Source organism: Cyrtonyx montezumae, unplaced genomic scaffold, assembly GCF_038088225.1.
Source record: "Cyrtonyx montezumae isolate F1298 unplaced genomic scaffold, pur_monq_1.0 scaffold_8, whole genome shotgun sequence".
Classification (NCBI taxonomy): Eukaryota; Metazoa; Chordata; class Aves; order Galliformes; family Odontophoridae; genus Cyrtonyx; species Cyrtonyx montezumae.
The window spans coordinates 78,739,872-78,763,788 of record NW_027072089.1 but is presented as its reverse complement, the minus strand read 5'-3'; the positions used below and the strand labels follow the sequence as shown (position 1 = coordinate 78,763,788).

The window sequence follows — 23,917 nt, the reverse complement described above, 5'->3', positions numbered from 1 at the left end:
ACGGGGGGCGGCCAGGGACGCGCGAGGGGGTGTTGGGGGATGCCGCCGTTGCTGCCGCGGCCGGGGGGGGGCCTTTAGCTAGGAGCCGGGCAGCCGCATCGGGAGCTGCTGTTTTCTTCCCCTCCTTCCTTCGCCTTTCTTCTCCTCCCTCCTCCTCCTTCTCACCAAAACCGGGAGAGGAGGCGTGTTCGCAGAGCCTTGCTGCACCGGTTTTGCTTGGTTCGCTGTTGCCGGGTTTGGTTCGCGGGGTGATTGGGCTGTGGGATTTTTTCGTGTGCTTTCTTCTTCTTTAACCCCCCCCCCCCTCCCCCCCAGCCTTTTTTATTTTTATTTTTTCCCTTTTCCCCCTCCCTCTCTCCCGTGGCCCATCGCATGCTCGGCTGGATCCTTCCCTTTATTTTCGGCGGTGCCGCTCGGAGGGGGAAGGGAGCGCTGGGATGAGTGCCGCCTGACGCACGGGCACGGCGAGGGGGGCCACCCGCAGCCCTCCGCGCCCGCAGGGCGAGGGGCTCGCCGCCGCCGCCCCCTCCGCTCGCTCCGCTCCGCCGCAAGGTGTGCGTGCGCGGACGGCAGAAGGAGGAGGAGGAAGAGCTGCCCTCCGCCTCGCCGGCAGTCGCCGGGCGCCAGGGCTGCCGCCGTGCCCCCCCTATGTGAGGCCCCCCGGGCGACCGCATGGCGATAGAGCGGCGCCGCGAGGCGGGCGGCGGGGGCCGGCCGCTGCCCGAGGAGAACGGCTCCGTGCCGGGCGCCGCCGCACCCCCCCCGGGGCCGCCCCCCGCCGGGGCCGCCGAGATCCAGGCGGTGCCGCCGCCCGCCGCCGCCTGCAGCCCGCTGCTGCTCGACTACGACGGCTCGGTGCTGCCCTTCCTCGGGGGGCTGGGCGGCGGGTACCAGCGCACCCTGGTGCTGCTCACCTGGGTGCCGGCCCTCTTCATCGGCTTCAGCAAGTTCTCGGACTCCTTCTTGCTGGACCAGCCGGACTTCTGGTGCCGGCAGGCCGACGGGCAGGGCAACTGGAGCGTGGCTCCCGGTCACGGCAACCGCAGCAGCAATGGCAGCATCTTCCCCCCGGCCGCTCTGCCCACCCCCTCTGCGGGCAACGCCAGCGAGTGCGACTGCCACGAGTGGCACTACCGCATCCGGGCCGGCCTCGTCCAGAACGTCGTCAGCAAGGTGAGCAGAGGGCTGCCGGGGCCCCGGGTCCCCACCCGACTGGAACCGATCCCCTTTTATCCCCTTTATCCTGTTGCCGCATGGGTTTGTCCTCATGTCGTGTCTTCGGATAGCGTCCTTGGCACTGCTCGCGCCCGTGTCTGGCTGTCCCGGGACGTGGGTCTGCCCGTGGGAGGGCTGGGACAGGGCTGCTCAGTTCTCAGGGGAGATCTAAACATCCCACCCAGGAACTAGGCTGGTGCACGGGGAAGCTGATGTTGTGGGGAAGTGGGCAAAATTCTGCTGAGTTCTTCTCATTCTGCAGTTGCTCCCTTGATAAGGTTTTCAATAGAGTAGTAAAAAAGGAAATGTCTCGTGCAAGTTTTATACCTTCTGAGACAGAAAACTCGGTTTTCTGCTCCCTGATACAATGGCTGAAGTGGAAGTTTTCTGATGAAGGAGGCTGAGTGCTTCCTATCTGTAAAAAGAAGCCTCATCTCTTCACCATCTCAGGTTTAACTTATGCTTTGGCTGTGTGAAGGCTCTGCCACGGGCCTGGTGATATTAGCAGAGAGCTCTTGAAAGTGCTGTGTTATGTCTAGCTTTTGGAAGTGCAGAACGAAACTGTCACACCAGGAAAGTGGTTCCCCTTTGGCGCAAAACCCCGAACTCAGCAAAATTACTTCCTGCCTAGAAGCGTGTTAGGGATTAGCAGCGCTTATCTGGTTGGGAGAAAGCAACGCAGTGGTGACCGTGTGGCTGGTGTGCTTTGCTCTGCCAGCAGTCACTGGTATTAATTGTTGGAAATCATCACAGTTTTTCTTTGTGTCCCTCGAAAGCGTGTGCGACAGTGGGAAAACAAGCAGAGCAAATCCTCCAGAAACTTGAAGGCAGAATGGATTTAAAGCAGGCGTGCTGTTCCATGAGAAAAGCACGGGCACATGGTGGACTTGGTTGGCTTGTGGCATAAAAGCGCATAATGAAATGTGACATTTAAGAGAAGCAGATTTCCTTCTGTTTATAACCAGAGACGGAACGATTCGTGTGTTTTTGGGCTTCACACCAGTGCTGGAGCGTGAAGAAGCGATCTTGGAATATTTTCTCCTAGTGCAAACTGTAACAAAATTTTTCTCAAAACGTTGAGGATCTTGTGAAGGTCATCATCATGTTGGCCTCAGAAGGTCAAGGGAGAGTTAGTTTGCTATCTTGCACGCTTTCTTAATAATAATAATAATAAAGTGTTCTTTGGAAGAACTTGCGGCAAAGGGCAGATCAATTTTAATGGATAAATAAACAGCTATGGTCCCTGCTGTCTTGTTTTCTACTAGAAAGAATAATAATCTTTTGAGACTCTGGGTTTTTTCAGTGTGAAGTTCTTGTTGTGTGTTTGCTTCCAAAAACTTGGCAGCTTTTTCTCTTTGATTTCTAATCCCTTATAATTATAATTAGGTTGTTTTTACGGGGTCAGGATTCCTCCCTAGCTTGTGTTTTTGTTCTCTTTTGGGGCTTTCTGGGTGGGTGTGCTGTCTGTTTTCATCACAGTAAAGAAAGAGGAAAAACCCAAACAGAGCATCAGCGTATGGCTGATCTGTCTCCCTCCCATATGCTGCCAGGCACTCTGGTGGTGGGGGAGCCTTCCTCAGCACCGCTGGCTCTCTTTGTGTGCATCCTGCTGGTCTTGGTGCAGAGGGACTCTGCTGGGGGATTGAGGGGGTGTTCCCATCCCAAGATGTTCAGATCTCCCCTTAACTCTTCTCAACAATACTTGTGTTTCTGTAAAGGATTGTGCAGTGTTCTCATCTTTCTAAATAGGAGTTTTATTAATTCTTAGTCTAACATAGTCATCTGTGTAGTAGCCAGTGGTTATATGGAAATATCATAAAGAGTGCCAGAAGTATATCAATAAAAGATGCACTTTTGTTTGGCTGCTGAACCACTTTGTTCTTGTGGTGATGCATTGGAACAGGCTGCCCAGGGAAGTGATGCAGTCACCGTCCCTGGAGGGTTTCAAGGACCATGTGGATACGGCACTGTGGGGCATGGGATAGTGTGAGTAGTGGCGATGAGTTGATAGGACATTGTCATGGTGGTCTTTTCCAACCTTAATGATTCTATACCTCCAAGTCTCACTGTCTCCATGCCCTTTCCTGTTGTGCTACTTCAATCCAGTGTTAGCTGTCCCATCCTGCATCACCCTCAGGGGTCACGGAGTTGCTATCCAGCCCTGCTTGGTGTCTGGCTTCTCCCTGCTTTGACCCAGGAGGCTGCAGGGGACAGAGGTGGCCTCGTGCTCCTTGGAGGCCAGCACTGTCTCACCTAGCACTGCCGTCGCCCTGCCCTCCTCCAATGAGTCACTGGGAGAGCTGCTTTTTATAGTGCTGCCAGTCATTAGAACTGGGAGCGGTAATAAAGGACGTGCTGCTCCTTATTTAATGCCGTTGAGATACATACAGCGAAGAGGTCGGGTGCATAATTTAACCGCGGGAATTCCAGTGGCCGTATTAAATCTTGGATCTGAGCTCATGTCCTGCCTCGGTGCATAAATCTTGGTCCTGAGCTATTTTGTGCGTAAATATCCTTAAGAGAATAACTCTCTAGAAGAATTCACTTGTGAGGCTTCTCAGTGCTTCTTGAAGGATTTTCATCTGTTCTTTGTTGCATCGTTGCCGCTGTCATATCACTACAAACAGAGTGCACCTATATCAGTTGTGATATGCATATCCTGAACTGTCCTTCAGGCCAAAAGCTAGCGAGTGGGTCATGTAAAGGGGCTGTGTCTCACTGCTGTCTGAAGGATGGATGCTGAGAAATACTGCTTCTTTGCTTTCCTTTTGGAAAAGGAGCAACCTGAGGTCACACTTGGACTATTTGTGGAGTGACCATTCCAATAAATCAATAATGTTGACATAACAAGCAATGTGATTACAATTATATGTATACAACTGTGCAGTGTATCAGGAAGTTAGTGTGTGTACTTAGCAGGGACTTTTCCAGCCTTGTCACTCTCTTTAGTGGCTGCACCTTCTATCAGTCTGCAAAGCCAGCTGTGTTCCTGGGGTATAGTTTTCATGGCAGTGCATGGTTATGGGGCTGGTGGCTGTTGTTTTTCCCTCTGTTATCAGGATGACCAGCCTGCTGTGTGCAGTTGTGTTACGTGGTGGTGTGGTGTTGTTCTGAATGCTAATCTGTCTAATGGACACCAAGAGCTGGCAATGGGCAGTGACTGAGGCTTGATTAAATTGCAGTGGATGGTAGCGCAGCATCTCTGCATGTGTGCTTGTGGCATTCCAGATCAGCAGTGTAGGGCGAAGCAGTTAGTTGGAGGCTGCTTTTTAATCATCTAGAACAATTATGTAATAGTATTTCATGTCTGGTCACACGGGAATTCTTGTTGTGGCTGCTTTTCTGTTCCAGATGCTTTGTTTTGCTGCAGTGCTGTTCCTCTTGGCTCTTGGCTTCCCACTTGATTTGGGTTGAATCATCTTCTTTCACAACGAACGTGCCATGATTTTACCTACTTCCTGCTGGTTTGATCCTCCTCATTCCAGTTTGGCTGGGCCTCCAGCGAACTGTCTTCCCTGGAAAAGGGGAGCTTCATGGAGGGCAGCTCCAGTGTGGCCCAGCTCTGAGCATGGGGCAGCAATGTCTTGGCAGGGACTTGGATTGGCTCAAACAGTGATGTGATACTCTGCCCCTCTGCAAGGGGATGCCAGCTTTCCTTCCATTCTCTTTCTTCAGTTCTGGTATTTTTCTGGACTGGTCTGCTGTTTTCTGTAGCTAATCTGGCAGAAAAATTCATTTTTTAAACACTTTTTTAATTGCCATCTTTTTTTTTTTTCCTCCCCTCCTGATATTTTTGCTGGGTTAATGAAGTGAAATGGCTCTGCATGGTGATTCATGCCCTGAGCTACGGTGGTGTATCATGGGATTATTGCAGGTAACTGCAAGTAACCTGGATGGTTACAACACAAATCTGCATGTGACAACAGTGATAAATTTGGCACTGCTCATGGGGTGGTATTTCTCAAAGAAGGAGACAGGTACGCATTTCAAGTGTGCTTTTAGAACAGTTATTAATTTAAAGGGGACTCTGGCAAGGTCCTTCCCAAAAAGAAGAGTGGTTGAGCTCTGGCGCAGTGCCTGTGGTCTTGGAGTCTCATTCTTGGATGTACTTGAAAGCTGTCTGGGCATGGTCCTGGGTAGTCTGCTCTGACTGTCCCTGCTTGAACAGGGGTTGGACCTACTGACCTCCAAAGGTCCATCCCCACATCAAACCTGTGAAAATTAGACCTGTGCCATTGCTTCCAGGCACAAACAGGAGGAGTTGTTTCACTCTATTCTGCACACTGTAGCTATCAGAAGACTTCAGCAGTGCTGATGCTTCACTTCTTTCCTGCAGTTGCTGGGATTTTTCTCCGTGGTGCTGGCTTCTGGCTGAGTAGCTTCTGCCTCATCCCAAGTCTATTAAAGCCTCAAGTTATGGTACCTGGTGTAGTAGCTGGGTCAGCAAGATCAAAGCTAGTGTGCTTCCCTTGTATGAGGCAAAGAGACATGGTGCAATGAAGCTTCCCACTTATTGGGGTACTAATGAACACCATCCTAAAACAAGGCAAGAATCTTTGTGTGTGTTCTGACTGAGCAGAGTGCAGGATGTGAATGGCTGTTCCAGTTGCAGTACTCGTGTTTCCTGGTGTTGGAGCTGTGTGATGCTGGCTTGTCTGCCTGCAAACAGTGCATTATCATATGCTGATGTGTAAGATAACCAACTGTGATCTCACTAGATGACAATTACGTGCCTAGTGAGCTTACATGTTGTTTTTATTTACTTTTGAAGGGGTGTTATGTAAGCACCAAAATACTTTTAAGCAATTGGTGTAGAAAACAACTACGTTAAGGCTGATACTGCTACCAGGACTCATACAGACTTTGTTTTCTATTTGGTGCACATTTTCTGTGCTACAGGGAATGTGTACAGAGTTAGTGTTTGTTATCAGCTTGAAGATAGTGTCTTGGATACTGAAACCTGCTTTCAACCTACTGTAAATTTTTGCTTCTACAAGCTATAACCACTCGGGTAGGTAGCTCCATGTTACCAAATCTTCACGTCATTCTCAACTTTCCAAGTCTGGTCTTGAACCTTTCTTATTCCTCATTTTTTTGTGAGTGTGTGAAACAACTATGGTTTTTTATTGTTTGTTTGGGATTTATGTTCGAAAGGGTTGGGTTTTTGTTTGTTTCCACTCCCTGGTAGATCCTGTGTCTCAGTTATTCAGCCTACATACATCAGCCCTGCACCTGTTGTGGCAGGAACTACAGGCTTCTGTGTGTATTACCTACTGTTCAGGCAGCTTCATTTCTAATGTACCGTAGTAGTTTTCTCTCTTCTTACTCTGGCTACAAGTCTGTGATTGAAAAATATGCCCTCATAGTTTTCTTAAAGAAAATGTTAAGGAGGATGAACTGGTGTTTAGGAAAAGCATTTAGTCTGGAGCTAGTCCTGCTGTTTGTCATGGTAACACTGAGATGAGGATTACAGGCCAGCTGGTTATGAAGGTGTCCATTTTCAATGGAGTAGCATCTGGAATAGCATGAGATTTGTGGTTTTCCTTCACTTAAAAACCATTGGCTTAAATTAAAGCTTTCCAGATAAATTCTAAAGAGCTGCTAGATTCAGAAGATGTCAGAAGAGATTTAAGCTTTCATGTTGCTTTGGTTCTCTTTTCCTTATTAGCCCTTTTGTTTCCATCCATGTCCCCCTCTGTGCTACCTGGTGTCCCTGCCTGGAGCAGACCTTCCCCTAGTCCTTCCTTCCCTTGTGCTCCTGCAGTATAGCTGCATGCCTCAGGGTTATCCATCAGCAACCTTAGGTAAAAAAGTACATTTTTCTTTTCCTTTTTTTTTAAATCTCTCATCTCCTCTCTGGGAGGAAAGTTAAATACATAGCATAGAGCTTTTTTAGTCTTTCTAGTCTGTATTTAATTTATATCTGGAGCTTTCTTTTAGTTGTGGTTTGTTCTATTGAAACACAGAGAACAAAATGCTAGATAAGTGAATATTTTCTGATACTTGTACCTAAATCTGCATCCCAAGAACACAAAGAACAGGGTCAGGAGGGTCAGGAATGCTACTTGTAAGGTAGTTCGCCTTATCCAGCAGCGTGTGGTCTATGGTTACCCTTGTGCACCATTTCAGAGCACCAGGTAGGTGGTTCTGTTCCCTGACCCAGGTGGTTCATCCCCAGTGGGATGGGTCTACTGGAATTCATTTTGCCTCAGGTACTGTCTTTGTGCTCCTGTGCAGTACTCTGGTGCAGCCCAGGCTCGGCCCATGGGCTGAAGTCCATAAGGGTGTCTGCAGTGTCACAATGTCCAACCTACAAATATTGTTGAGGATATGTTTTTCTTACCCAACTTACCATGATGAGAGGGCAGGGTCACAGCAGTAGTGCATGTCAAAATTAAGGCGTCTGATCTTTTTATCTGCAGTGACTTTGAGCAAGTGTTTCTCTTGAGGAATGCCTTCCACTTCTTGTCTCCTTCCCTTGTCTCCATTCTGGAGTTTTGTCCCATGCTTGGCATTTTTAAGGTTTTCCTCCCAGCTTTTAAGAAGGCTTGTGCAGTTTGTTTCAAATATGCACTGCCCTGAAAAGTACTGGCCTTGAAAGTGTTAACTTGGTTTTGATAAGCAAATGATAGTGAATGTTAATATGTAACTAAAATGTCATTTTTTTTTAACGTATGACTTCTATTTACAGTGCTCAGTCCTGTTCAAAATTTCAACTTGATGGCTCGTTCAGTTTTCTATTTATCTGGATCACGAAGCCAATCCCACCAGAATGTGCCTTTCCAGAATAAGCGTGGTTAGCTGAAGACTGAGGTGTGGCATCAGGATGCTGTTAAAAAGATTTTTGCTTGTCTCAGTCAGTTCTAGTGAGAGGTGTCATTGCCTCAATTGTTTAATGGTCTGGAGGGTGGCAAACATCTATGGATATTAAAGCAAAACATAAGTTTGAAGTCAGTCAGGTTTGTGACAGTGGTTTCTCCATGGTGTCAGAACATATGTAGGAAAGATATAGCACAGAAATGCAGAAGGGAGGTGAAAATATCTGACATGTGAATGAAATATCTGTGAAAGCTGCAAGCAAGACTTTGTATCTCCCGACGCTTTGATGTTAGATGACATTATGAAGTTGGTGATGGGGAAACGAATTATAACAGCTGAGGAAACAAGTTAGTTGACTAATATTTTAGTAGGGTGAAGTCTGAAGAAGATCAGAATGTCTGAGGATAAAGGGAACTGCTAGTGAAAATGAAAGAAGTGATAGAGAAGTGGGTGGTATGTAGATGCTACTAAAACTGATTTAATCATGTTGAGTATTCACAAGACCATCATATGATTAACAAATCATCTTTTAATTGTTAGTGTATTCGTGGGGATTATTTACTTAGCAAACTTCCTTCTTCCTTATCCCAGTGAGGAAAAGAAACAGATCTGAGATGGGACCGAGGCTGAGAACAGAAGAGTTAATTGCTCCTGTTTAAAATGTGAAACTGAAGATTATATTAGAAGAAACTTGTCTAGTTTTGTAGTTTTTTAGATTGCATCTCCTCACTGTTGGATTGTGCTGTTGTGGTTGATGGATAGCTTGGAGGGTCGTCTTCACATGTTGCATAAACTGAAGGAGTAATTTGGTGCAGAGCAGTGAAACTTAAAACAGAAGCCTGTTCTGTGTTAACTTAGTGACTGGAAGATAAAGTCAGTTTCTGTGGTCTTGTGTATTTGAAGTTCGTGGCTTTTGTTTTTTTTATTGTACCACTGCTGAAGTCGTGTCACCACAGTGGGGAGAAGACCACCCCAGGTGAGCCATGATCAAAAGGCATCAACTACAGTGCTGCGCACACAGATGTGAGTGGGGCTGCTCAGGTGGCAGGTGCGTGGTTGGGGCACAGAGATCTGGAGCAGCACAGCTGAGAGCATTATGTTACAGGGTGTAGTGGGGCCAGCCTGTTTACCCTGAGGTATTGTACGGGGCAATGGCTGAGAGTATCTTGATGTACCCTGTGCCTCATGTTTCCTTCTAAGTGATGGAGCTGAAGTTTGCAAAGCAGGTGGGAATGCTGTTTTATGTATCAGTGTTTGCATAGTGATATGTGGTAGCATGGCACCCAGCCCCTATGCTTTGTTTGTAGGGCTGAAATACCAGACTTTAGAAAAAAACACTTCAAAAATTAGTGTGAAAATTTTACAGTGAAGCTATGCCTATCCCAAGGATGTATTTCTTCAACTTCAGCTATGTTAAACTTCAGAAGCTGTTAGGAAAGCTTGTGAGATCTGCAGTTTTGTACTGTTTTGCAGGGATGGAAACTGTTTTCATAGGTACATGGAACTGCTTTCATTCAACACCCTCAGAGCTAATTATATCTTTCTGGGAATCCTGCTGAGCACATGTCCTCTGGCTGGTACATCAGCTCCTCTTTCTCTCTCCCATTTCCTCTGCCCCCCAAACCCTTGGCTTTGTGGCAGTAGTCAAAAGTAGCTACGTTCAAATGGTTGGTACTGTGCTAACAGCAGTGTATTTCTTGGTATTCCAGTAAAAGTTCTTGAAAACTCAGGCTGTTATAAACCCCTCAGAATACCAGTGCTGCTTGCTTAGTAGTAATTTCAGTAGAAGCACTTTTGTTTAACAAAAGCATCCACCGAAGGTGTGAAGTAGAAGGACATTAAATATGTCGAGTGCTTGGCAGTCTAGTGTCATACAGAGGAAGCAGCTAGAAAGTCAGGTGTTCTGGGTTCAGGCATTACAGCTTAGGAGGTGCATGCTTCTTTGAGTAGCTCTTGAAAGAAAGCATGCAACAAAAAAACTCAGTAGTGGCTGAAAAGAACAAGAAAGAAGAGCCAGGAAGCTGGCTTTCTTGTTCTTTTCCCTTTTTTTTTTTTTACTTCCACTTTCCAGGTGAGATCAGTTGTACCTGATAAGAACAACAGGCTTTTGCAAGGATTTCCTTCCATCAATGGGAAAGACTTATTTTGGAAGACTATTGCTTCTGAAGGTGGCTGGTCAAAGGAAAAATAATTTACTTATTTTGTCCCTTATTTTGAAGCCTTCCAAAATCACTTGGCTTATTTTTTCAACCTCAAACCACCATTTTGAAATGTGGCATTATACTTAACATGCAGCTGGGTGTATTGGTGGTCAAAAATGCCAGGTGTTCCCAAGAACAATTTATTGATGCTTGAAGTACATTTGAGACTGGGGAGTATTTTGCCCAGCTGTGTACTCAACAGAGAGGCATTACAGCCCTGAGCCTTGAAGATTAAAGAGATTAAATGCTCTTTTGTTGCCCCTGCTGGCAGGAAGGAGAGGCTGGAAGTGTGATGGAATTGCCCCTGTTGTATTTGCTGTCTTGATTTATTGTTGATTTGGTGGGATTTTCATTGAAGGATGTCTGTCAGTAAAACCATCCCAACTCTGTGTTGCAGACAGGCTGGTGTGCGTCTCTGGGTGGCTTCAACTGCAGCCTCTTGTGTGGCACAGCTGCAGGGTTGCTTTCTGTAGAGCTGATCATTGTGCTGTTTTCTGAATCTTAGACGTTTTCTCAAATTTTAACATTAAAGCACAGCCAAGTTGTCACTTCTGGCCAGAGGCTGAGACAGCAAAGAGGGGAACGTTGTCTGTAGTGGCCTGTAGGGACTTCTTGTCATTGTCCTCTACAGTGGCTGTGACTGTGAGCACTACTACTCCAGCAATTGAATTACTAGGAAAAGGCATTAGTGATAATTGTAGTGTGGTAGAAGGACTTACTGTTCTGCTTTTCTGGTTGTGTTGTTGTTTTTTTTTTTTTGTCCATTTGTTTTTTTGGAGGGAGTATATTTCTGGTTGTACTTTGGTCTACTGACTTAAGAGTTTTTTTCTCCAACAATAAGGACCTGGAGATGTTTTTACTTTTTGTTATACATAGGGCATGAAAAACATCACTTGATTTTCTTTAATTCTTATTTTTATGTAGCTTGTTTTATTTATTTTTTATTTTTTGTAACTAAGTTTGTGGTTCATATTTTTTTGGAAAAATACTGTGAATATGAAGGCATCATAAGCACCTTGTGTAGAGAGAGTTTACATAGATCTGGAGAGAAAAGATGGCTTCTAGTGCCGTGTAAGGAAAACCACCAAGGTCTGGTAATAAGATGATGAATCAGAAGTGGGTGTCAGTGACATGTAATCAATTCTTATATCCAAAATGCTATGCAACATGCTGGGGAACATGGGGCTTCTCCCCAGGAGGGGTATGGGGCTGCCCCAGTTGGTTGTAGCATATGTCACGTATAGAGGCTGGGGGTCCCAGAGTGGGGTTTGCATTTTACTTGGAACTGTTGCCTTAACTTCACCACAAATCTTGGCTTGCTGCGTGAGTTCTGTCCAGACGTCCATCTCTTGTGATGATGGTATGGGACGGTTACATTAGCGGTGCATTAATTTTTGCCATCTGTCTTCTGAAGCATGTTTCTAACTGTCCTCCAGCTTAACTACTGGCTTTTGAAGCACAGTGACTCTCAGCATGGGTGGTGACTCACTAAGATCAATTAAACATTAGGATGCTAAAAGTATGACTCCTTCGATGTTGACAAAATTTGCTGTCACAACATGAAAAAAGCACATGCAATGTATTGCACATCTGTACAGGTGGAATTCTCTACATTACTGTTACAGAAGTCGCTTTTTTTTAAGATCCCTTGCCTGATTTTATATAGCTCTGGATTTTTTTTAAATATAATCTGTTGCCTCTGCACATCGCTGTATCATATCTTTTGCATTATGAGGCTAGATGGAAGATAGCAAAAACCCGGGTTTCACCATGAATCTACCAGCACCCTTCCTTCAGGCTGCAGGCTGGTAACTTCCAAATGGATGCTGTGGGTTTCTGCCAGAGCAGCTACAGGATTTACTGGTCTTTCTGCTTGAAACACATAGATCTGCTTTTTATAAGAGTCAATAGGAAGTTACTGTCTGGTCTCTTACCGAAACAATCTCCTGACTCGCATTGGAGTGCCATTTGACCTGCCTATCCCAGTGTGCAGTGACATGGGAACTTGATTACTTTCTTTGTGGAGCAAACCTGAGTGTCCTGGTCATGGGACAAAACCAGTGGTGCTTGTAGTAGGCCTCACTGCATAAGCAGGTCTTGAGGGCTGCAACTGTATGTGCTCAGTGGTGCTGCTCTCATAGACATGGAAATGTTTCTGTTCTCAGTTGACCCATGCTGGGCTGCAGGTAAAGCCTTCAGAAGGCAGCAAGTGGCCAAACACAGGATTGGCATGGAAATACATGTTTTTGCTTTTAGAGTGGCTGAGGAGTTGGGCAAGAGCCTTGAGAGCAAACAGACACGTGGTTCCTAGATAGCTTATCAGAAGGTGCACTCTGGGTATTACTGAAGAGCTTGCCAAGAGTTTAACCTTTCTTCTGTTTTAAGCTCCTGCTCTATGTGCTAAAGTCGACAATTCAGTGTTTGGCATGTTGTCCCAGCCTGAAATGTCACAACAGCCCTTTGTGACACTTGGTCTTCTCCAGCCATGAACCTTCACCTCCGCCTGGCCCAGTGCGGTGTGTTCCCTGTCTGGGTTCTGGTGGTGACTGGCAGAGATAGGCCCTGTGGGTAAGCGGGCACTGGGACATCTGCCTTGTGTTCTTGGTTTTTTTTTTTCATGGTGTTACTGCTCATCTGACAGGAATAAAATGAAAATGAGCAATTTACAGAAATTGCCTTTAAAAATGTGCTTGTGTATAAATATGGCTATTTTTAATACCCTTGATTTATAATCTGCATTTATAATCTGCTCATTTCTAAGCACTGCATAGACATTCTGGATTGTGAAAATAAGCCCAGAGACTTGTGAAAGTCTGACTGGAACTCAGAGATACCTCCTTGAATTTTGTTTTGTTTGCAGCTTGTCTGGGCAGGTTTTTTCATTGCAAGCTGAAAATTGATTCTGTAATTGCAGATATTAGGAATCACATTTCTTCCACTTGTATAACACTTCGAAGATGTCAAGAGCTTCGAAGAGCAGTTCTTGCTGCCTTGCTGAGCTGATTGCTGCGGATAGCGCATAGCTCTTTGGTGGGGAAAAAAATACCACTTCTGGTTTGTTTGTGTACCTTCAATATGCAGTTTGCAGAACGGCATAGACAATTAGTTGTGTTCCAGCTTCTACAAGCTAGTACAGTGACAAACTTAAAAAATACATTAAATGAAAACAAAATCCTGAGCCTAAGTGCCGAAAGCTGGCACGCTTCTTTTAGCCACAAAAGTGCTGTACTTCTTGGTGGCATGGTACATTTTGGGGAGGATATCTTCTGTGATGTTGAACCAAATGGATGAGTCAGAGCTGTATGTCATGAAAACGCCTAACACTGCAGTGCACCTAATTTTGAGGGAAGGTTTCTTTGGAAGCTGCATCTGACTTTTGAGAAGAAATTCATGTTTTTATTTCTTGTGATTGGCCGTTAGATTTCAGTTAATATTTTCAGGACAGCCACTACAGTTACATTATCCTCAAGCAGCTGTCTATTCTGTGAAGTTTTAATTCTGGGGCATCTGATCCTCCAAAGTTGGGTGTACTTATTTTTTCGTTAAATGTGTATAATTGTTACCATCAATATTTGAACGCTTCACAAACCACAAGCAAATATACCTTCCTACATTTATTCAAGGCTACAGTAGGGCTGTCTACACTTTATGAGCAAGAGAAACTAAGTTACCTGTCTGAGGGCAATGAGGATGTTGGGCTAAAGCCAGGAATGCAGCCTGACTCTCCTTAGGCTTCATCTGACACCTATGAGGAAGACATCTTGGGAAGATTAGGGAAGCCATGCTGGAGACCTTTGTTGTTTCCATCTTTCTCTTGGAAAGGTGGGAGTACCCTAATAATCGGCTTCACAAAATGGTCTATTTGCTCTTCTTTGGGATGGAAAGGGTGGCTTTGGTGCAGAGAAGTTCAGCCCCTGTCTTATTTGTGAGCTGTGATGAAGGTTGCTGTCCTAAGGCTTTCTGGCTCAATATCAGGAGCTGGTCTGACAGGATGTATCATTAGTCTTTGTCACCTTCCACACCTCAGGATGCTTTTCTGAAAGCGAAAACATCTTCACATTTTGCCTATGGGAGCCTGAAATCAGTAGCCACTGGGGTCGTGTGGCAAAGCAGCTGCTTTTCCACGAGTATATCCAAATGATGCCATGTAAGACAATAGCAGAATGTCCTCCTAGGTTGTCTAGCAGTAGAGTGGGTGTTTGGGGATGTTATGGCGATGCACTCTAATTGCATCAGTAGTGCTACTTATGCCCTGTAGTGTCTAAATACAAGTGACCTGAGGAGGGGGAGATTTCAGGGCTGGGTGCTTCTTTTTTGTAAATAAAGGCCTGATTAAACTCAAATTAATTTTTATGTGTACTTCATGGGATTTGGGACTTGATTTGAGGGGTGAAAGTCTTCCCTTGCTGTTTCACAGTATTGCACAGATTTCCATGCAGTTGTGTTAGGAATGAAGCTTGGAAGACAGTCTGTTTCAGTGTTAGTATGTTTAAAAGCATCTGAATATTTCAATTTGTTTTTTCTTTCTTTCTTCTAGTGGGATCTTGTTTGCGATTCTGCCTGGAAAGTCCACATTGCAAAATTCTCCCTACTTGTAGGATTAATCTTTGGCCACTTGATAACAGGATGTATAGCTGACTGGTAAGTGGAAAATCTTTTAATGCAGTGTATCAGTTAACTAGTGACAATATTAAATATTGCTTATATTTTGATCTACTTCGTATTTATAAGGAATCTTTGTTTAATTTTCAGATTCTGAAAAGAATGTGATCAGCAGTTTAAAACTGTGTTAATTGCTTGAACTGAGTAATTTGCACCAAGATAAATAGGAAGAAAATAAGCTATTTGATAGTTGACTTAGTTATTTCCTGCTGGCACAATTTATTACAGCTGTGGAGCTGGTGCAGAAGTATGTATTTGCTAATCATGTAAGTGAAGCCTTTAGTTTAAGGTTTTATTTTTTTTTCTAAACTAGGAGATAAGGTAAAAAGAAGTTGAAAGCAGCGCTGATTTAACTGAATACAAGGGAGTTGTGCAATGTCAACCCTATGCTTACACAGTGACTTTTAAGGGTGGTAGAAGACTTCTTTTTGCAAACCTTTCAATTGTTCTATTTTTAAAGTTGTTGTTAAGCAAACGTTCTGGAGTAGTGCTAAGGAATCTCACTTATGTGCTGTTGATATTGGGGTATTAGGTTTAAACACACGAAATACAATTCCTTAAATTACAGTACTGAAAACATTATAAAGTTTCCCAGTTGTTCAGAGTTCAGATTTTATGTAAAAAGAGGGTCTTGTAGTGCAGCAGAAGGGGAAGAAAATTAAAGGCGTGATTTAAATGGAAACTTGCTGCATCTGAAACAATAGCTGTGATGCCATCCCAGTTATTTCAGTGGCTTCCAGCACAGTTGCCAGTGTTAATGCTTTAGATGGCCCCAGGTTAACTCTTTCACTATTTGTTAAACAAGGAAAGGAAGAAGTTGCTTATTATGGATATTCTAAAAAGTCCCAGTGACAGCTCATCAGTCAACAGGTAGAGAAAAAGCCCCCTACAGCTGTGCAGCAATGCGTTTCAAACTTTTATAGCAAAGCTACATCCTTCTTCTTAAATAGCCATTACATGTTTTTAGGCAAGTGAGGAATTATGACCTCTCAGTGAAGCAGGGAATAGGCATGGTGAAATACAATTGAATTTGATTAAAATGCTGCAGTAAAGCATGGCTGTAACAATGTGTGGAAGTATAGTGGGGAAATGAATGAGGGTTCTCACTTGGTTTTCAGAAATAGGAGTCTGTATGGAGAAAGGAGACTTATTGCCAAGCTAGGGAAATGTTGCTATAATTGACAAATAAGTCACAAATACACAAAACTTGTTGCCTGAAGCACTGGCTTCAAGGGAGAAATGCAGTAAGCAGATGTAATAGTTCTCTGAGAAAGGAGTGACCTGTTCATCTGTCTGTTTCTCACCTCAGTGTGTAGCTTGCTCTACCACATGTTCTTTTTTTTTTCCTGTACAATGAAATTAGGAGAATTTAAAGATAAACAGTTTGACAGACATAATGTGATGGAGAAAAGGGTAATTTGGTAGTTAGGGGAAAGAGTGAGTCCTTTGCCCTTTTTCAAGCATTGAATTGTTCTGGCTGCTGCCACCAAAGCTGATCCCCATGCTCCTCTTCTGCCCCCATCATTGCCATCCAATTTAACTGATGCAGCAAGGTAGTTCTGCACTGAGATGTTCCTTTTTCATTTGGTAGTGGCATTTGGTGTGTGGTTTTTGTTCTGAGCCCATAAGATTTGGGGCTTTGCTTTTTCTTTTTGAAAGGTTTTTAAAGCTGCATGTGGCCAAAACATAGTATGTATTATGACAATTTGCTAAGCAGACTGAGTGGTCTGTTCTCAACATGCAGTAGGTATGCAAGCTTCAATAGCTGTGTGTGATAAATCTATAGGAAGGTCTGCAAACTCATTAGGCTATGTAGAAAGCAGGAGTGTCCAAAGCCTGAGTAAGCTGCCTGTTCGATGAACAGGGTGCTGCTGGCACTTGCCTCATCAAGAACAGGAGCTGTAGAGGCTTCTGTGGAAGGGTCCCTTTGGAGCAGGCAGCCTTGGTGGCTGTGTGGCATTGAGACAGAAAGCTTGTGCCTCTTTCTGCCCTGCTTTGCACATGCCCTGGTACTCTTTGGAGCCTTTGTGCCAATTCAAATCCCAAAACTGAGTGAGAGCCTGCAAAGAATGACACAGGAAGAATAATTAGATTGGCTGAAGGACCAGTTTTCTCAAGTGTGTCAAGACATGCTTAAGAGCATGGGAAAGGCGGTTCCCATCCTCAAAGCATTTACCTTTGCCCTGTGCCTCTTGATGACACTGGGAGTGTCTGTTTGGTGCATCTGCATATCACTGAGTAGGTTACAGGTGCAACAGAAGCTTGTCAGGTGCAGGTGCTTGCAGAAGCTTGTACAGGTGCAACAGAAGGTTGTCTGTATCCCTAGTTACTGAATTCTGCCTACACAGGTAAATCTCTGATATAGATAATAGTACGTGGTGTAGGCTGAGGCTGTTGTGGCACGGAACTCTCTCTGAAGTAGTGTGGATGGCAGCAGATAGCATCCCGGGGCTGTTTTACAAGGGAGATTGTGTATGGTTTTGTCTCTCACAAGCATTTCCATGTAGTGTTAGTCAGATAACTGTCTACACATAAAAGGAATTATATACTCTTAAGACAGCATCCTGTCAGAACGCTGCTGGATCGCCAACAACGTGTCTTACAGCTGCCCTGCAATTTTGATATTTTTGAGGAATGTAATGAATTTCTGGATGAGGAGAAATGCTAGCTTTGTCTCTGGGAAGAGGTACTAAGGGGCTCGCTTGACCCCAGGGGGCCTTCAGAAGCCCAGGAGGATCTTCTGATTCTTTGTTAGCAGCAAATATTCATTTGCATAATTCGTATAATGATAGAAGAAATTCCAAGCGCTAATGATGGGTAACCTCAAGTAAAGAGGGTGGGAGGAGGGGAGGAAGGAAACTGAAGTCTGCAAAGCATGGAGCCTTTTTTAATCAACTTCAGGAAGTGGCAGGTCAGGCTTGTGATGAGAATTAAACTCTTAATTCTGAGGGCTTGCCTAATGCCTTTCATCTACAAAACACTTCCACAGATGCTAATTAGTATGAATTGCAGCTTGACTGTTACAAAAACCGGGCTGTTAAATTCCGCGCACATCGCTGATAACACAGAGTTCATTTTTTGTATTCAAGGTTTGGTGTGAGGTACTTTCCCTCCTTGTTCAAGTGCTATACATCCTATAAACACAAAACATAAAGCACAGGCAGTAGCAGCTACCACTGTGTCCACTGTGCCCAGCATGTTGCGTATCACAAAGGGGAAAGAAAAAAGCTGTGTTCTTGCCCTGATGCTCATCTCTGGTGAGCTGGATTTGCACCCTGATGAAGAACCATCTGCTCTGACCTTGTGGTCTCCAACCTGCCCCTTGGTGCTTGCTGTTTTCATAGAATAGAATACCCTGAGTTGGAAGGGATCTTTATGGATCCTCGAGTAACAACTCCTGGCTCCACACAGGATGACCAGTGTTTTTATAAACACTGAATGTTTAGTGCCAGTGGGTTAAGTCTTGGTGAGGTGCCCTGCAGTTGATGCTGCAGCTGGAAAAATACCCCACAAAATTCAGAAACCTGTCCAATATCATCATCTCTAGTGTACTCTGAAAAAGTGTGATGATACATGTACCGGTTTGCTTTTCCAGTTCCCAGAAGCATCAAAAATGCTATCTCCTTTCCAGCCCTTTCATTGATCCTGTTCCATTTTAAAGGAAAATACAGAGTTTTAATTGTGACTGCATATATGAAATACACTTTACAGCTGCTGTTAACAATCAGATAATTGAATTGAAACACTTCAGTATGTGAAACTGGATTAGGCAGTGAGGTTTGTATGCTCTTTATTGCACTGACATTCAGCCTGATGGCTGGCTTGCAGCTGACAGTCTGCTTTGAATGGGTCTGTGAAAGCTGCCTATGAAAAGCAAGTTCATATATTCTTTGTGGAAATGGCATATGGAGCTGACTGAAAGAAATCCTCAGTTCCAGTGGAAAACTTGTGGGAGTTGACAAGTTGAAAAATTTTGGAAATCTCCACGTAACAATCCAATTTTTGCTTAAAAATAGCAGCGCGCTCTGCTGCTTCATATTATCCGCCTTGCATAGGAAAAGGGGGTGGGGAAGGGGAATCATAAACAGTGAGCATGTGAGATGTGTAAAAGGAGTATTAGGCTTTGCATAGGAGCTGACCTCTGTTTTGTGGCAGTGTAGTTCCTCATCAGCACCCACAGCTGAAGATCTGCGCTGCAAATGCTCGCACCTCAGTTGCCAGTGGCTGCTTTGGAGTGGTTTCTTCTTCCTCTTGGCTCTCCTCAGCTGGTTTCGTGTCTTTTCAGCCACTGTGGGGATGCAAGGTGGAGGGAAGAGTGGAGCTCTCAGCTTTCCTGCAAGCATTATCATCAGCTCTCCGAGGATTAGGGAAGCAGCACAAGCCCTGTTTTTACATTCGGTCCCTGTTTCTTGGGCTTTGTCCTTAATAACAAGGCTAAGAAAAGTTATCTTTTGAGCATGCTCCTCTTGCAGACGAGGCTGGAAAGAGCATGTCTGTTGAGAAGAGAACTTTGCAATAATCTCTGTGGCTGTAGGCGTTGGAGAAATAATATACACTATCATGTAACATATATAATAAAGCCCCATTTATTCTGCTACAGAAAGCTCTGCGAAGCTGTTCTTGTCCTCCAAGATATTTGTTTGGTCCTGTTGTAGTTCCTAGAAGTTTCCTCGTTCACTGTTGGTGTTGTGCAATTGGTCAACTGATGTCTCAGTCAAGAAGTAGCAAATCACACGGTGACCCTGCTTAATCCCACCTGAAATTTATCTGTCAATGCAAAGCTGACTGAAGAATCAAGTGGTTTTTAGTAAGCAGCAAGGTTGGGGGGGAAGTAAACAAGCATTAAAAATGAGTGGGAATATTTGGAAGGGGTTGCATGGCTTGTACTACTCATTGTAAAGCTGGAGCATTATGTCCATCCTGACTTCTAACACCATTTCTTTCTACTCTCTTATTTTTAGGGTTGGTCGACGGCCCATACTGCTCTTCTCTGTCATATTCATTTTGATATTTGGACTGACTGTGGCACTCTCAGTGAATGTGACAATGTTCAGCACACTCAGGTTTTTTGAGGGGTTTTGCCTGGCTGGAATAGTCCTCTCTCTGTACGCACTGCGTGAGTATGCCCTTATCACTCATCCAAATGTGTATTTGCAGAGTATGTAGCTTGCTGTTGTTGGGGCATCCTGCTTTCCTATGAGCAAGCAATTCTGAATCACACCCCTTGAAAAAAAAACAAAATTTCAGCTTGTGTTTTGATAACAAAATGGGGATTTTTGCAGCTGTCTCTTCAGGTTGGTACTGAGTGATACTGAGCTCAATAGGAGCCTCCCTGCTTTTCCTGTCTGGAACTATTTTAAAAATTCCCCTGCTACTTGCAGCAGAGATCTCTTGTTCTTGCCTTGGATTGTGAAGTACAGCAAAAATATGTGAGATAAGGAGCCTGATGTCTTCTTATCAAAGCTTTTTGATTCTTTGTACTTCTTTTGTTTTTGAGTATTTCAAGGGGTGTAAAAGCTGAGAGAATCCTGAAGGAAAGCCTATGAGAAATTTCTGTATGCTCATAATGTCTGGGGGAGATACCTGGTAAACTTGTTGCCAAAACATTTGAAGACCCTTGCAGAGGCTGTGCCTTCAGAGGGTGCATGTGCAGTGCTACCAGCCCTTTCTGTGTCACTGGGATGCACTCTAGGGAGCTGCGTGTGTTCATGCTTCCTTTGTTGTTTGTGATAAACAGGTAGTATGCCACCTGAGGAAAAAATACAGCATTTCCCTCTTTTTATTGTGGCTCTGGAAAAGTATTGCCTAAATATATCCTGGGACTTGCTGTACAAATCTTCATAAAATTTTATTCTCTTCCTATTGTAGATACTAAATACTTATGGGTTAGATACCACAGTATCCTCACTCTACATGGAGTATTAAGCTCTACAGTATGTTATTTTGTTTTGAGACTGTGCCAAGGGGAAAAGAATCTGACTAGAATACACAGTGGTTTGTTCTCTTTTGTACTTCTTTGTAGTAGACAATGCAGTACCCAAGATAGCTTCACTTTTTTTTTCCTAATTCTCTTGCCTTTGGTGATGTAATCCTGCTTTGGCAGTGGAGGGGGGGGGGGGTTGGACTTGTTGATCTATAGAGGTCCCTTCCAGTCCCTATAGTTCTGTGATTCTGCAATTCCTAGCAAGAACTCTTCATCAAAAAGTGGAACTACTATTGAAGACATTACATTGTTTGTTTGTATTCCCCCCACAGTTGTATATATCAGTGAAAACTTAATTAGCCCTTTTACTTAGTGGCCCTGGAGATCTTGCTAGAATGGAAGAAGCCAACATAGACTGGATTGTTGCTGAAGCAGAGCTAGCATCAAACTTAATCTCTGCTGTTGTGCTGCAGTTGACTTCAAACATTCATCATGATCTTGGCTGTGAAGAAAGATCTTCCCTTCCAATGACAGCTCTTACCAATAGGATATTCAGACGGAATTTAAACTAGTTTGGATTTTTCACTGCTTAGTGGAGTATGTACATTTTTCTTGGTTGCTTAGTTGTTATTGTTTTTAATCTTTAAGACAGTCATTGCAACTGAAAATTTTCGTTGGGATACAAAAACTTCATTATGGGCCTGAGAAGGGAGTACATGTGTTGTGTTGCGCTAGTTCTGCAGTAGTTTGCCAGTCACACAGGTCACATTTGAAAAAATGGAAGATTGAGTTAGTCTATGCTCTGCTTGATTCAGATCAAGGGCTTGAATTTGATTTCAGACCCTCCCCCCCACCATAGTTGAGGTGTTTGCTTGTAACTGTTTGCATGAATATGCCTGTTGCAAGTGGGCATCTGTCTGCATAGTCATTACAGCCTTTTGTGGAGTCCTTTTCTATTTCATAGCCCCTTTTCTTTCTGGTACTGGTTTTGCTATCTTCCACTGAAGCTTTGGGCCCCAGAATTCTCACTTGCTGCCCTGAACAGAACAATAGAAAATGGAAAGTTTATTCAGCCAGGAAAGAGTCACCAGCTGAAGTTTCCAAAGCTTCTATGCAGAAGAAAACTGCAGACTTGTATAGCCTGTGAAGATAATTAGTCTGCCATGGAGATCCTGTTTATGCTATGTCAAGCTTGCTGGTTATGCTTGGATTTACAGCCTGCCTCAGGAAAATTGTAAAAATTGTAAATAACTGTTATGATGCTCTAGGAGTGAGAATAGCACCAGAGTGCTGCCTTTAAAACACCGAGCTACTGAACTTGAGTTGCCCTTACCATTCATATCATGTTCTTCCCAGCAGCCCAATGTGGTTTTCCTGTGGATCCCTGCCAGCGTGCTAAGCAAGCCCTGGGATGGAACTTGTCTTCTGTGATATTGCAAGCTAGCTTCAGCATTGCTGTGAGTTGGCTTCTTGTAGGTTGCAGCAAGATCCTGTTGGTCTGTTTTCTCAGGTGACAGTGTGGTAGGATGTGAGGGAATGGTCTCATGTTGCACCAGGAGAGGTTTAGATTGGGTATCACAAAGAATTTCTTCCTGGAAATTGTTTAGATATTGGAATAGGTGGTGGAGTCTCCATCTCTGTTGGAGTGAAGGGACACGTGGATGTGGTCCTTACAAATACGGTTTAATGGTGAACCTGGTAGTGTGATGTGGTGGTGGGGTGATCTTTAAAGGTCTTTCTCAACCAAAGTAATTCTTTGATTTTACACAGCACCGTGCTGCTGAGGGCTTAGCTAAAGAAACTACATGGATTTAAGATGAAAAGCTTTCTTGCAGTTGTTTTAGATTCTGTCAAAACTTCTGCTTTGAAGGGATTTCAGATGAAACTTTTGGTGAACCTGCAGGAAGAGGTGGTGTCTGCGCAGGTGATGGCACTCACTGTGAAGGGGGAAAACAGAGGAGGAAAGAACCTTGGGATTTTTCTTTTTAGTGCTGCCTTCATTACCTCATCTGGGAGAAGAAGAGGGAGGTGGTCCTTTTCCCCTGAAGAAACTACTATTCTGTGCAACAGGCAGTTTTGAGAGGCTTTTGTTTTATGATGGGGCTTCCCACCTCTTCTGTCCGGTCTGCTGTGCACTACAGCCTGATGCACAGAGCTTGGGTTGCTGTGCTGGCTGAGTGGGAGGGTGCTGAGACAGCAGGCTGGGCATCTCACATCAGTTGGGTGTAGAGTGCTGTAGCCAGACAGAAGCTGAGGGGTTTTGAGTTCTCACCCATTAGGATGGAAAGACCTGTGGCTGGTCCTGGGAGGAGTTGGCTTTGAAAGGGAGGCAAAGGGGAACAGAACCCTGTGCAGTGCCATGTGTGTCTGAGTGCAGCCTCAGCTGATGCCTGCAGGCCTTTACAGCTGGTGAAGGTGTGCCACTCCCCGTGATTAGCTCTACTCTCTGGCTGTGAGCCCTGTGGGACAAAGTATGCTCAGCAGATGTGGAAACCACAGAAGCGAGCAGCAAATGTGTCCCTGGAGAACGCAAAGGGAGTGGCTGCTGGGTCACTTTAGTCTGATAGGAATATTGCCCTGGCTTGATGCTGTGCTTCTCTGGGGCTGAGTTTCACAACCCATGTGTACTGATGCAAGAGCTGGCAGGCTGCAAGCAGGGAGTCGGTGCCCATGCCACTGCCAAGGCTGTGCTGGTGTCAGTAGTTGTATGGGGAAGCTGTCCCCATCCCTCCAAGGGCAGGGCAGAGATCCTGCTGCCAGCAAGATGTGCCTGGCAGTCTCTTCTCACCTGCCTTTAGGTGTTTTCTGGCCCTGGGGGTGCAGAAGCTGTCATTTCCCAGAGCATCATCCAGAGCTGGGATGATGGTGTTAATTACATTTAAGGAGGAGGCTGGGGGCGGAAAGCATTTTTCTGCAGCTCCCATAGCAGCACTGGTGATCACACCTGAGATTAGGCAGCGGGAGCTGTGGTATGGATTTGCAGGCTGCTTGGTTGTTTCATGGGTGGCTGGACTGCAGATTAGGCTGTGAAATTAGAAAGCCTAGGCTTGAATGGAGCAGTAAATAGGCTCTGAAAATAGCTGTGCTGAAAGGGAGA

General features: G+C 44.7%; 1 protein-coding gene across 2 annotated transcripts in view; it reads left to right on the top strand.

Annotated features, from left to right (window-relative positions):
* The first annotated feature begins 657 nt into the window (after positions 1-657).
* Positions 658-23,917, top strand: part of SLC22A23 (solute carrier family 22 member 23) — an 89,890-nt gene continuing 66,630 nt past the window's right edge. For both annotated transcript variants that reach the window (XM_065753322.1, XM_065753321.1), the window contains exons 1-3: positions 658-1,173; positions 14,773-14,876; positions 19,859-20,013. In XM_065753322.1, coding sequence (XP_065609394.1) covers positions 673-1,173; positions 14,773-14,876; positions 19,859-20,013 — 760 coding nt within the window. In that variant the 5' untranslated portion in view covers positions 658-672. The remainder of the gene's footprint in view (positions 1,174-14,772; positions 14,877-19,858; positions 20,014-23,917) is intronic.